A 12,644-nucleotide genomic window follows, 5' to 3' on the forward strand; every position below is an offset into this window, starting at 1 on the left:
CAGACCATATCTCTATTCAGAAGCCTTTGACATTAGCTGGGGTCTCCCAGACCTGCTGCCGTGCTTCTGAAGGTTCCACTTCTCCAGAACCTCTGTTTTCCTTGTTGCTGCCCCTTCTCAGCAGCAGGGCCATGTGTATGACTGATGTGCTCATCTACGGGCCACCACTGAGACACTGAATTGTAAACAGGGCATCAAGATGTGTACAATCAATGCCATCCAAAAGAAGAGAACAGGAACTTCACAGAGTCCTCTGAATTTTCAATCTTGTTTCAAAGTCACATAATTTAGGCCACTGTACAGATGTAGCCCACTGAGATTCACTCATAGAGATATTGTCACTGGAGGTTCAACAGCCTAGTCTTATCTGTGAATTTACTGATTGACCTCAGGGATAGAAAAGATTCTTCCAAAGCAAAATGGGATGACAGTAAGTGCCCTGGGAATAGCGCTGTGTCTATTCACCCGTGTTTAGGAATCCAAAAGCTGGTGAGAACCTGTAGCAACTGCGGCTTTGCGGAAGGGGCTGCAACAGCTCCCACGGTGGCACTGCCAGTGCTAACTGGTGTGTGTGTGTGTGTCTCCTCCCTACAGCTATTGACCTGCTGTACTGGAGGGACATCAAGCAGACGGGGATAGTGTTTGGGAGCTTCCTGCTGCTACTCTTCTCCCTGACCCAGTTCAGCGTTGTGAGTGTCGTGGCCTACCTGGCCCTTGCTGCGCTCTCAGCCACCATCAGTTTCCGCATCTACAAGTCTGTTTTACAAGCTGTGCAGAAAACCGACGAGGGTCACCCTTTCAAGTGAGTGCCCCCACCAGCCCAGCCCTTGCCCCGCCTCTCACGTGGCTCTTTCGTCTGCCTCTATTTCAGCTCCTGTGCACTATGGGTTGTGCCTCTCTGACGCCTAACAGGCCTCCTAGAGTCTCCTTTAATGCTCTCTCTTTTAATACCTAATATTTCTGTTAAATTTCTAAAACAAACTCATTTATCTCTATTCTAACCCTTACTGCTTTATTGAGCTTTTAAAACTTTGTACTACTAATTAAATATTAATCTTTAATATTAATTTATATAATTTATATAATATAAATTCTTTTCTTGTGTGTGAATTTATGAAATGTGAAAACATTCAATTTATATTTAATATTAATTTTATATTTATTATTACTAATAGTAATCATAATTCATTATATGTATACAATGTTTTATAGTTTAAAGTGTTTCAACAATTATTCCTCCCAACTCTCTGAAGAAGGCAGAACATTATAATCCCTATTCACAGATGGAGAAGCTGAGGTTCTAAGAAGTAAAGTGACTTACCCAAAGTCACATGGCAGTAAATAGCACAGAGCCGGGACTAGAGTGTTTGGATTTTTATTTCTCTGCTCTTTCCAGAAGTTTCGTATCAAAGGGCCAAACTTCTGAGGGATGCAAGGTTCATGAACAGTATTATGCACCCTCTTCCGTATTTTTATACAGGGGAAATCTAACTCGAATGAACACTGAAGAGGAGGATTTTTTTAAGGCAGTGTATTAAGAGGATATATGAAATGTGGCAGAGGGAGATATTAGCACTTCCAGATGCATGCTCCCCAACTCCACCCCAATTTAGTTGTGAGTCTAGCTTGTAAGCCCCAGGTATTTTAGCACTGACTGTCAGAGTCACCCCCTCACCTGGTGCTGGCCCCAGAGTGCAGGCCCCACCACAGGTGTCCTCACCTCCTGGAGCTGAGGAATATTTCTGCATCCCGAATGAGACCTGTACATACTGCCGCACGATGGCTTCTGAGCCAGCCCCAGTAGTTCACTGGGGATGCCTCTGAATCCTTCCTGGCTCACCCTCACCAGTCAGCTGAATCAAGGCCTCAGGGCACCAGGCTCTTAAAAGAGGGGAAAGATGCCTGTGTTATGGGGCCTTGTTGACGAAAGGGAAAATGCCATGTTTCAGACTTCTCTTCCCAGCCTCTGGTTCCTGGACTCAGTGTCAAACACAGTTACAGTCTGATCATTCTCGCCCTTGGGATGTATTTGGCCTTCTTGTAATGCAGAGTTAGTTAATGGGTTTTCTGGGCCATAACTTGGTTACACATGTTCCCATCCCAAAAGTGGGAAGAATGGAGAAGTGGAGTGTCATTTTACCAGGGTGAATACTATGCCTACTTCAGTGACCCTAGCCTGTGACCAGTATCCACACTGTCTAATTAGAGTCCTGCCCTGCCCCAGGCCCTGTCCTTAGCCATCTGAGAGAGGCTGGTTTCTGCCACGTTCTTGGTTCCAAGCCTGTCAAGTTACACTGAGGACTCATCTCTCACTTGGCTTATTTCTTCTGTAACCACCCAGTTGTAGGACCAAGAGTCTAACTGTAATTAGCTCAACTACTTTATCTTCCATTAGGAGACATTTAAAATGTAAAACACTCCTTCGGCTGAATTGTTTTTATCAGCAAAAGGAATATATAACTCAGAGTACATTTTGAATCAAAACATATTATCTAGACAAATCAGTTTTTCTATTTTTTTCTAAACAGCCAAGCATATAAACATACATTCTCTAAAACTCAAGCCAAATTCTGTTTTACTCTTTTCCTCTCAATCCTCAGAGTTAGGTGAGCACTTTAAAAACTCTGGAAATATCCTCAAAATAGACAACATCACAGAGTGGGGGAAGGAGAGAGAGAGGATGGGCCTGGGGAAGGGGGGAAATGGCCAAAACAGGAGGATGGATTGATCTTTATATACTTGAAGAGTTTATCTACCCAAGAGTTCAAATTAACCATTTGAACAAATGGAAAATGCAATTACTAAAAATACCACTCTTACTAGAACCAGTGAGCATTTTAATATGGTGCAGTTCACTTCCATTTTCAGAGTTCTCTAGATAAAACCTGAAAGTACTTTCTGGAATTTCAATATGAGATCTTAGAGTTTTGATGACAAATAATAATTGGCAGCTAGGATTTTTGGATATCTCAGTTATTTAAAAAGACAATTCATCTTCATGCAGCCAAGAAGAAAGGAGGACTTTCACAATTGCCTGGTGGGCCAGAGATATACAGAGAATTCAGCAAATGAGCTGGTTTGGATTGACTTTTCTCTGTTCCCAGCCAGTTGCTCTGAATTATCAGCTCACACTGTAATGTTGCCTATGGGAGACAGAAGCAGTCCCAGTGCCCCACTAAGTGCCGTGATTCCCGTGTTCCCCAATGCACCGGCTGTGGGTGTGTGTGGTGCCCTGTCGCCTTCTGGCTGGCATGAATCCTTCCGGATGACCTGGCTGTTGTCCTCAGGGTTGGAAAAGGAAAACTTTGCTGTTTCAGGATTCCCTTTGATGGAGTTCTCTGTGGGGGTCCTTTGTTGACAGGGCCTACTTGGAGCTTGAGATCACGCTGTCTCAGGAGCAGATTCAGAAGTACACAGACTGCCTGCAATTCTATGTGAACAACACGCTTAAAGAACTGAGGAGGCTCTTCCTTGTCCAGGACCTGGTGGATTCCTTAAAAGTACGATTGCTTAAGGCGTTCCGTTTGACGGTCTTGAGTTTTATTTTCCCTAACGGTGTAACGTTATAAACTGCGACACGATGGAGAATAAAATAACAAGTGCTAATTATATTCCAGAGTCAGAAAATCTCCAGCTGTCCAGTACCATGGAGCTCATCCAGTCTAATCCCCTCATTTTACAGATGCTGGAACTATGGTTCAGAGAGGTTAAGACACTTGCCTGAGGTTGCCAAGTGAGTCACTGATAGAGCTGGGATCAAACCCAGGTCACACAGCTTCTAGTTCTGTACTTTTGACAATATCCCAGGTTGCTTCTCCTTACCATTTTCAATTCCTCAATTTCCTAAAATTATTTTAAAAATAAAAATCTAGTTTAGGGAATGTAAAAAATATATATGCTTTTTCTTTGAAATGCTGGACTCTGCTAATAAGACATGTGGGCTGTGAGACTGAACCCCTGAGGGGAGAGGACCTTGGGCACTTGGGTGTTATTCCTGGTGCCATCATTGAACTCACCAGGTTTCTTTGAACAAGCTGCTATGACCACCCCGTGGCTTACATGCAAAACCAAAGTCAATCAATCATGATTCAACAGGGCAAGGATGTTGTGAGTTCCCCGTTCCCCCAGAGCACTTTGTACACACCAGGGAGGGGTCTCCCATGGGCTGCTCCATAACTGAGGAAGAAAGAGCAGAAGGAAAGTGAGTGATGAGGCCTTAACCCTCAAGGTGCTTTACTGGAATAATGTCTTGGCAGGTAACGACTAAAAAAGAGATAGCAGGGAGATTATAATTACTTACCATAGGGCTTTTAAGGTGACATTTCTCTTGACATTTGTAATGTAAAAATTGTGGGCTAGAATGGGGATCAGCAAACCTGATCTATAAAGGGCCATATAGTGAATATTTAAGGCTTTGCAGGCTACACAGTCTTTGTTGCAGCTACTCAACTTTGCCATTATAGCAGGAAAGCAGCCAAAGACAATATGTAAATGAATGACTGTGGCTGTGTGCTAATAAAACATTGTTTATGAATACTGAAAATTGAATTTCATATCATTTTCACATATCACAAAATGTTATTCCTGTTTTGATTTTCTTTGACTATTGCAAAATGTAAAATCCATTCTTAACTTGTGGGCCCATACAAAAACAGGCCAATGGCCAGTTTGCTGACCCCTGCCCTAGATTATTATTTTGTTGAGTCCTTCAAATCTTACAACAGAGAGATCCAAAGGGTTCGGAGAGAAGTAAAAACAGGATCCTCTTTCAGTAATTCTGTGATGAGCTTTAAATGCTCTTACATTTTCTATTGAAACCATGATGTAGTTTGCCTCAAGTTTTAATCTAAAGAAGTCAATGAAATGAGACTCTTATCTGTCACGATGGTTTTAGAAGCTCTGATCATCATTTCATTCTTTAGTTTGCAGTCCTGATGTGGCTCCTGACTTATGTTGGCGCTCTCTTCAATGGCCTGACCCTGCTGCTCATGGGTAAGGACAGACAAGCATGTTATGTCTCCCCTCACACGTTCTGTGAGCATAAAGCTTCCTAGGCTGTTAGCTGTTAGCTTGCTTGGATGGATTCCTAGCAACAAATGCCAGATTCTCTGAGTCCAGAGCATTTCCCTGACCATGATAGTTCAATTAAAGAGTATAAAATATATTACATAGTAATAATGAATTTCTTAATCTGAAGTTTTTTTTTCTTCAACCATAACTGGTTTTATTTGGCTTCAAATATATATCTGCTTCAATGGCATTTATGTGTAGAAGTTCATTTTCTTCTTAGGAGGTCATTCCCTCATTCCAGGAATAATGACTTAATATCCGTGAAGGCCTCAGCATATTTTTGTTTTCCTTATGAACTAGTCCTGCCATCTTTTAGCTAGAATGCTGGCTACTGCAAATAATGTCATAATATCATGTGACTATATAAAAATGTATCTATAAGCTTATTCTTACTGACAACTCTCAATTTTAATACTATATTTGTTTTTCATCCCAGCTGTGGTTTCAATGTTTACTCTACCTGTAGTGTATGTTAAGCACCAGGTAAGTTCTATGTGGTGTCAAACATTCATGTTAAGTTTTGACCTTGTGAACCTTGGATGTGCTCATGATTTCTTCCTCTTTGTAGGCACAGATTGACCAATACCTGGGACTTGTGAGGACTCACATAAATGCTGTTGTGGCAAAGTAAGTTACATAGTGCAATTCATAAAAAGGAGAGACCGCCTTAGGCAGGCGTTCGACTGGATTAGATAGGAGTAATAAAAGGATAAGAAAATAATAGGTTGATTTATGATCATTCACTTATTTGAGGCTTATATTCACACCCTTCCCAATTATATTATTTCATAAATTAAGTATGAATTTTAAAACTTCCAATTAAACAAAACTTTCAGTGGTTTATTGCAGGTATAATGAAGTGAATTTTAATGAATGAATGATATTAAGCTCTATCTGTGGACTGGCTCATGTCCAAGAATAAAATGGGTTGGAGGAAAGAAAGAAGCCTGAGTCAGGAAAGTGAAATTAATTTATAACAGTTTAATCGAAATAAAAACAATTAAGTTAAACATTTTCAATCTTTAAACAATAAATATCACTAACTTTTTAAACCATTGAAATTATTTTTAAAACTTAAAACTTTTTTTAATCTTTAGAACTTTTGTTACATTTTAAATTACACCATTTTAACTCAGCAAGTGTGTGTGTTTGCTTATTTTATTAACAGCATTGCTTTTCAAACCTGAGTCTTAAATAGACTGTACTTTATGGCTACTTTATATATTAGGAGATAAAGATTCCAGTTATAAGTACCTACAGTTAATATGGTCATTAACTTAGTAGTTTTCCTTAATTCTTAAATTAGTGTTTTTAGATATGTCTTCATCTAAAATGATAGTTTTTATGTTGTCCTTATTACTCAAAATTTTGTTTTAATCAAAAGCTGACCTAGGCTTCAACTACAAATACATGTCTCAAAAAACTGGACTTTCTCTCTAGTAATCTTAGAATCATGTGGCTAGACCTAGGTGATGGTCAGAATTCAAGGGAAGTATTTTACATAGTAAAAGATGTATAAAACAAAACAAACAAATAAGGAAAAAACAAGCACTTTAAAGTTCCTCTGCTATTTGATTTACATATCATCAGTTACAGTTCTCTCCTGAAGTATATAAAGATTTTTGTTTTTTACTGTATATTGTTTATATTCTTCCTCTTAAATTCATGGTGAATTTGGATCTGTATCAGATCTGTAGCACATTTCAAAATGCCTGAAATTATCAGCTTGGGCACAAATGCAACTAATACCTAATGAAAATCAACAAATTGAGGATATTCGTTACTTTGTACTAAGAAATGGCAGTATGGTATAATATGAAACTTGGTGTTTACCAAACCTGGGGAAGCTGTTAAAAATATGAATTCCCAGACTGTACAACAGACTTATGGAAATAGAATTCCTAGAATAAGGGACCTGTAATCTATATTTTAATGAACTCCCTAGGTGCCTTTTTGGCAGTTAGAACTGTGTTTAGGAACTACAGCAAAGAACATCAGAATAGGAGCTTGGAAACTGGAAGATAGAAGTTTTAGTGCTCAGTCGTCCAATACTTAGTTTGAGGATCTTGAACAAATCACATCTCTTAATTTTTTATTTGACTGATTAGTTGCTTGCTTCCAAAAAAAGGCATACTTATTATTTGACGGGAACTGCATGTAACAGGAACAGAGAGTATAAAGAGGAATGAGATGATCGTATCCTAGCAGAGCTCTCAGCCTATAGGTGCAGACAGAACTGTAAAGAAATAACTGTAAGACAGTACAAGAATGACAATAGAGTTGCATAAAATATTAAAGTGAGAGAGATAAGGAAACTACTGGTCTTACCTGGAGGGGATTATGGAGAGCTACTAAAATGAGGGCCCTTGCCAGCATGGTCAGGTTCTGCTGCAGACTTCTCTCTGTGTCCTCACATGGCAGAAGTGGAAGGAAGCTCTCTGGGTTCTCTCTTATAGGGCACTAATTGCATCCATGAGGGCTCTGTTCTCATGAACTAATCACCTCCCAAAGGCCCCACCACCTAATACCAACACACTGGGGGTTAGGTTTCAACATATGAATTTTGTGGGGGCAGGGTGAGGGGTGGAGTGAGGCATAAACATTCAGTCTATAGCAGCCTTGAAAGATGGGTAAACACTCATCAGGTGGATGATGAGGGGAAAGACATTGCAAGAAGAAATAATACAGGTAGAGGCAGAAACATGAAAATGTAGGCCAAGTTCAGGGAGCAGTGAGTCAACCAGTGTATCTGAAGTTTAAATGAATGGAAAGATGAACTGGAAAGGGTCTAGAAAGAGAGGCAGAGGACAAGTATTGAACACTCTAAGGAGTTATGACTCTGACTCAGCAAGAAATAGCCTGCCCTTGATGTTCCTATGCTGGAGATTGATGTAATCAGACTTGTATTTTGCACAGATTACTATGATAGTCTAGTGGGAGGAGAATTGGAGAGGAAAGTGGAGATGTGGTGATTAGCTGGGAGGCTATTAGAATTCAAACAAAAGTGATAAGGGTATAGGCCTGTTAAAATGGAGGGAAAGGAGAGATGGCAGAGAAGTAAAATGTATGAATGTAGGTATACAATATAGTTGGTTAAATTAAAATTGGAAATCAAGGATCTGAAAAGGAATAGAAAGGAAGCTAAGAACAAAAAGAGAAACTGGGGAAGTTACGTAGTTCTTGTTATCAGAAAGGAGGAAACAGCAGTTCTTCAAAAGAATCTGTTTTGCCTGACACTAAATTTTGAAGGAGATTTCTTGGTGGGATCTTACCTCTAAGGCTCCTTCAACCTCTGAAATTCTGATTCCATGCTAGAATAACTCCACCAGAAGAACTCACACCCTTTTAGTGAAACAGTTAAGAACATGATCTTTGGAATCAGACTAGTTTGACTCCATTTCTGGCATTTTTTAGCTATATAAATTCATTATGCATGTTATTTGACTCCCTGAGCTTGTTTCCTTATCTATACATTGAAAAGATAACGTCTATAAACTACTCTTACTTGGACATAGGAAGCACTCAGTAAATATTCAGTGATCATGATCATGATCATCCTTCTACTGCTTAGAGATCAGTTCAGGAGGGGTGTGGAGGACAGTCCCAGACTGGGTCAGGAGACCTTGGTGCCCCTCCCTTCTCTATACTGAGTGTATGATGAACCTGTCCGGGTCAGTTAACCTTCCTGTGTCTCAGTTTTCCAGCTCTAAAGGCTGACAAATTTGAAAAGGTAAAATAAATATTTTAGAGGAAATTAAAGCTTTAAATAACTGAAAACCTAATAAGAAATCTGCCTCAGGTGAATACAACTCTCCATGTCCAGGTGAGTTATATTCTAGGACGGTAAAATAGTCTGAAATTGGGCAGGAACTGTCCTGATTTTCAAATGAGAAAAGCAGATTCTAGAAATTACCTTTTGATGAATCGAATGCCTACTTTCAAGCAAAGTTCCAGAATGAATTAGTAAAAATGTAGGTAAATACTCAGATCGTTCTGTGGTCGCTAAACTGAGGGATCATACAGCCTGCTCTAGCCAGCAAGAATTTGGATTTCAGTGGAGGTACTAGAAAAGTCTTCCTGGTGTCCTTGAGGAGAAAATGGAGATGTACGGTCCAGGTGATAACACAACTGGTAGAGTTCTAGAAGGTTGAAATAATAGACCCTAGGGATGTTCATTAATCCATCAAATATCCTTCTGGGGCAAGGTGTAGTAATGTGACAGAGGGCTCTGCCCTTGACTCCGTGACTTTCCGTCTCAGTATTTCACATGACTATGTGAAGACAAATCAAATATACTCATCAGAGTTCTAGGTGACACATAGCTTAGAGCAAAAGCACATTCAGAAGACAGCAAAACTCAATATTCAAAATGAATCAAGTGATCTTGACTAGTGTAGAACTGTGAACTGAAATTAATAAAATGAAACTGACAGGGAAAGCAAAGTTCTATATTTAGGAAAGTCAACTTTGCAAATATAGAATGGGAAGAAGGGCAGATGAGATAGGGTACAACAGTAGCTGTGTAAAAAATACCCGAGGGGGTTTAATTGATGAATTGACCACAGCCAAATATGAGTCAATAATGTACTGAGACATATTTTTTAAAATCTATGCAAGTTTAGATGTTATTAATAGAAGTATAAATCAAAATCAAAAGAGGCCATAGTTGCTTCATATTCCATATTGTCATTCCATATCTGTGTTAAATTTCAGAGTTGGACATATTAACAGCTGCAGTTATATACTGGAGTAATGTCAGAAAGATGACCGGGTATTGAAGTATTGGAAATCTGACAGTAATGGCGAGTGACAGCCCAGCTTCACTGGGGATGATTACTCTGGAAAAGAGATAACTTTAAAAGAACACAATAGCTATCCTCAAATATTTGGAGGTCTTACATTGTGAAAGAAGTAGTCTTCCTTATTTTCTCTAACAAGCTGTGAATGGAAAGTCCAGAAGTTCTGAGATTTGAATGAAACATGAGGGAAAACAGTACCAATTAGAGTTGTTCAAGAATGAAACCATTCGCCCCATGAAACAGTGAGCTCACTGACACTCATTCAAGTATTCACATAAAAGTTAGTTGACCACTGTTACAAATGTGGTGAAAAGGACTTCCACGATGGGAGAAGAGTAGAATTAGTTAACACCTAGTCTACTGTGGTATTCTAAAGCATTTCAAAACTAAAACATATATCTTAAACTTTTTTTTTAATCTTTGAATTTTATTTATTTTTTTTTATACAGCAGGTTCTTATTAGTTATCTATTTTATACATATTAGTGTATACATGTCAATCCCAATCTCCCAGTTCATACCACCACCACCACCCCCCCTGCCACTTTCCCCCCTTGGTGTCCATACGTTTGTTCTCTACATCTGTGTCTCTACTTCTGCCCTGCAAACCGGTTCATCTGTACCATTTTTCTAGGTTCCACATATATGCGTTAATATGCGATATTTGTTTTTCTCTTTCTGACTTACTTCACTCTGTATGACAGTCTCTAGATCCATCCACATCTCTACAAATGACCCAATTTCGTTCCTTTTTATGGCTGAGTAATATTCCATTGTATATATGTACCACATCTTCTTTATCCATTCATCTCTCGATGGGCATTTAGGTTGCTTCCATGACCTGGCTATTGTAAATAGTGCCGCAATGAACATTGGGGTGCATGTGTCTTTTTGAATTATAGTTTTCTCTGGGTATATGCCCAGTAGTGGGATTACTGGGTCATATGATAATTCTATTTTTAGTTTTTTAAGGAACCTCCATACTGTTCTCCATACTGGCTGTATCAATTTACATTCCCACCAACAGAGCAAGAGGGTTCCCTTTTCTCCACACCTCTCTCCAGCGTTTGTTGCTTGTAGATTTTCCGACGATGCCCATTCTAACTGGTGTGAGGTGATACCTCATAGTAGTTTTGATTTGCATTTCTCTAATAATTAGTTATGTTGAGCATCTTTTCATGTGCTTCTTGGCCATCTGTATGTCTTCTTTGGAGAAATGTCTATTTAGGTCTTCTGCCCATTTTTGGATTCGGTGGTTTGTTTTTTTGACATTGAGTTGTTTTATATTTTGGAGATTAATCCTTTGTCCATTGATTCATTTGCAAATATTTTCTCCCATTCTGAGGGTTGTCTTTTCATCTTATTTATGGTTTCCTTTGCTGTGCAAAAGCTTTTAAGTTTCATTAGGTCCCATTTGTTTATTTTTGTTTTTATTTCCATTACTCTAGGAGGTGGATCAAAAAAGATTTTGCTGTGATTTATGTCAAAGAGTGTTCTACCTATGTTTTCCTCTAAGAGTTTTATAGTGTCCGGTCTTACATTTAGGTCTCGAATCCATTTTGAGTTTATTTTTGTGTATGGTGTTAGGGAGTGTCCTAATTTTATTCTTTTACATGTAGCTGTCCAGTTTTCCCAGCACCTCTTATTGAAGAGACTGTCTTTTCTCCATTGTATATCCTTGCCTCCTTTGTCGTAGATTAGTTGACCATAGGTGCGTGGGTTTCTCTCTGGGCTTTCTATCCTGTTCAATTGATCTATGTTTCTGTTTTTCTGCCAGTACCATATTGTCTTGATTACTGTAGCTTTGTAGTATAGTCTGAAGTCAGGGAGTCTGATTCCTCCAGCTCCATTTTTTTCCCTCACGACTGCTTTGGCTATTCAGGGTCTTTTGTGTCTCCATACAAATATTAAGATTTTTTGTTCTAGTTCTGTAAAAAATACCACTGGTAATTTGATAGGGATTGCACTGAATCTATAGATTGCTTTGGGTAGTCATTTTCACAATATTGATTCTTCCAATCCAAGAACATGGTATATCTCTCCATCTGTTTGTGTCATCTTTGATTTCTTTCATCAGTGTCTTATAGTTTTCTGAGTACAGGTCTTTTACCTCCTTTGGTAAGTTTATTCCTAGGTATTTTATTCTTTTTGTTGCAATGGTGAATGGGATCGTTTCCTTAATTTCTCTTTCTGATCTTTTGTTGTTAGTATATAGGGATGCAAGAGATTTCTGTGCATTAATTTTGTATCCTGCAACTTTACCAAATTCATTGATTAGCTCTAGTAGTTTTCTCATGGCATCTTTAGGATTATCTATGTATAGTATCATGTCATCTGCACACAGTGACAGTTTTACTTCTTCTTTCCAATTTGTATTTCTTTTATTTCTTTTTCCTCTCTGATTGCCGGGGCTAGGACTTCCAAAACCATGTTGAATAATAGTGGAGAGAATGGACATCCTTGTCTTGTTCCTGATCTTAGAGGAAATACTTTCAGTTTTTCACCATTGAGAATGATGTTTGCTGTGGGTTTGTCATATATGACCTTTATTATGTTGAGGTAGCTTCCCTCTATGCCCACTTTATGGAGAGTTTTTATCATAAATGGGTGTTGAATTTTGTCAAAAGCTTTTTCTGCATCTATTGAGATGATCATATGGTTTTTATTCTTCAATGTGTTAATATGGTTTATCACATTGATTGATTTGCGTATATTGAAGAATCCTTGCATCCCTGGGATAATTCCCACTTGATCATGGTGTATGATCCTTTTAATG

The 12,644-nt window shown here is 38.8% G+C and overlaps 1 protein-coding gene across 3 annotated transcripts in view; it reads left to right on the forward strand.

The window, feature by feature from the left end:
- The window catches only part of RTN1 (reticulon 1), a 284,575-nt gene that overhangs the window by 265,374 nt on the left and 6,557 nt on the right, over positions 1–12,644 (forward strand). For all 3 annotated transcript variants that reach the window (XM_082450382.1, XM_082450381.1, XM_082450383.1), the window contains 5 exons: positions 595–802; positions 3,362–3,500; positions 4,923–4,992; positions 5,507–5,553; positions 5,639–5,697. In XM_082450382.1, the coding sequence (XP_082306508.1) occupies positions 595–802; positions 3,362–3,500; positions 4,923–4,992; positions 5,507–5,553; positions 5,639–5,697 (523 nt within the window). The remainder of the gene's footprint in view (positions 1–594; positions 803–3,361; positions 3,501–4,922; positions 4,993–5,506; positions 5,554–5,638; positions 5,698–12,644) is intronic.

Source organism: Balaenoptera physalus (assembly GCF_965194825.1).
Source record: "Balaenoptera physalus genome assembly, chromosome: 2".
Taxonomy (NCBI): Eukaryota; Metazoa; Chordata; class Mammalia; order Artiodactyla; family Balaenopteridae; genus Balaenoptera; species Balaenoptera physalus.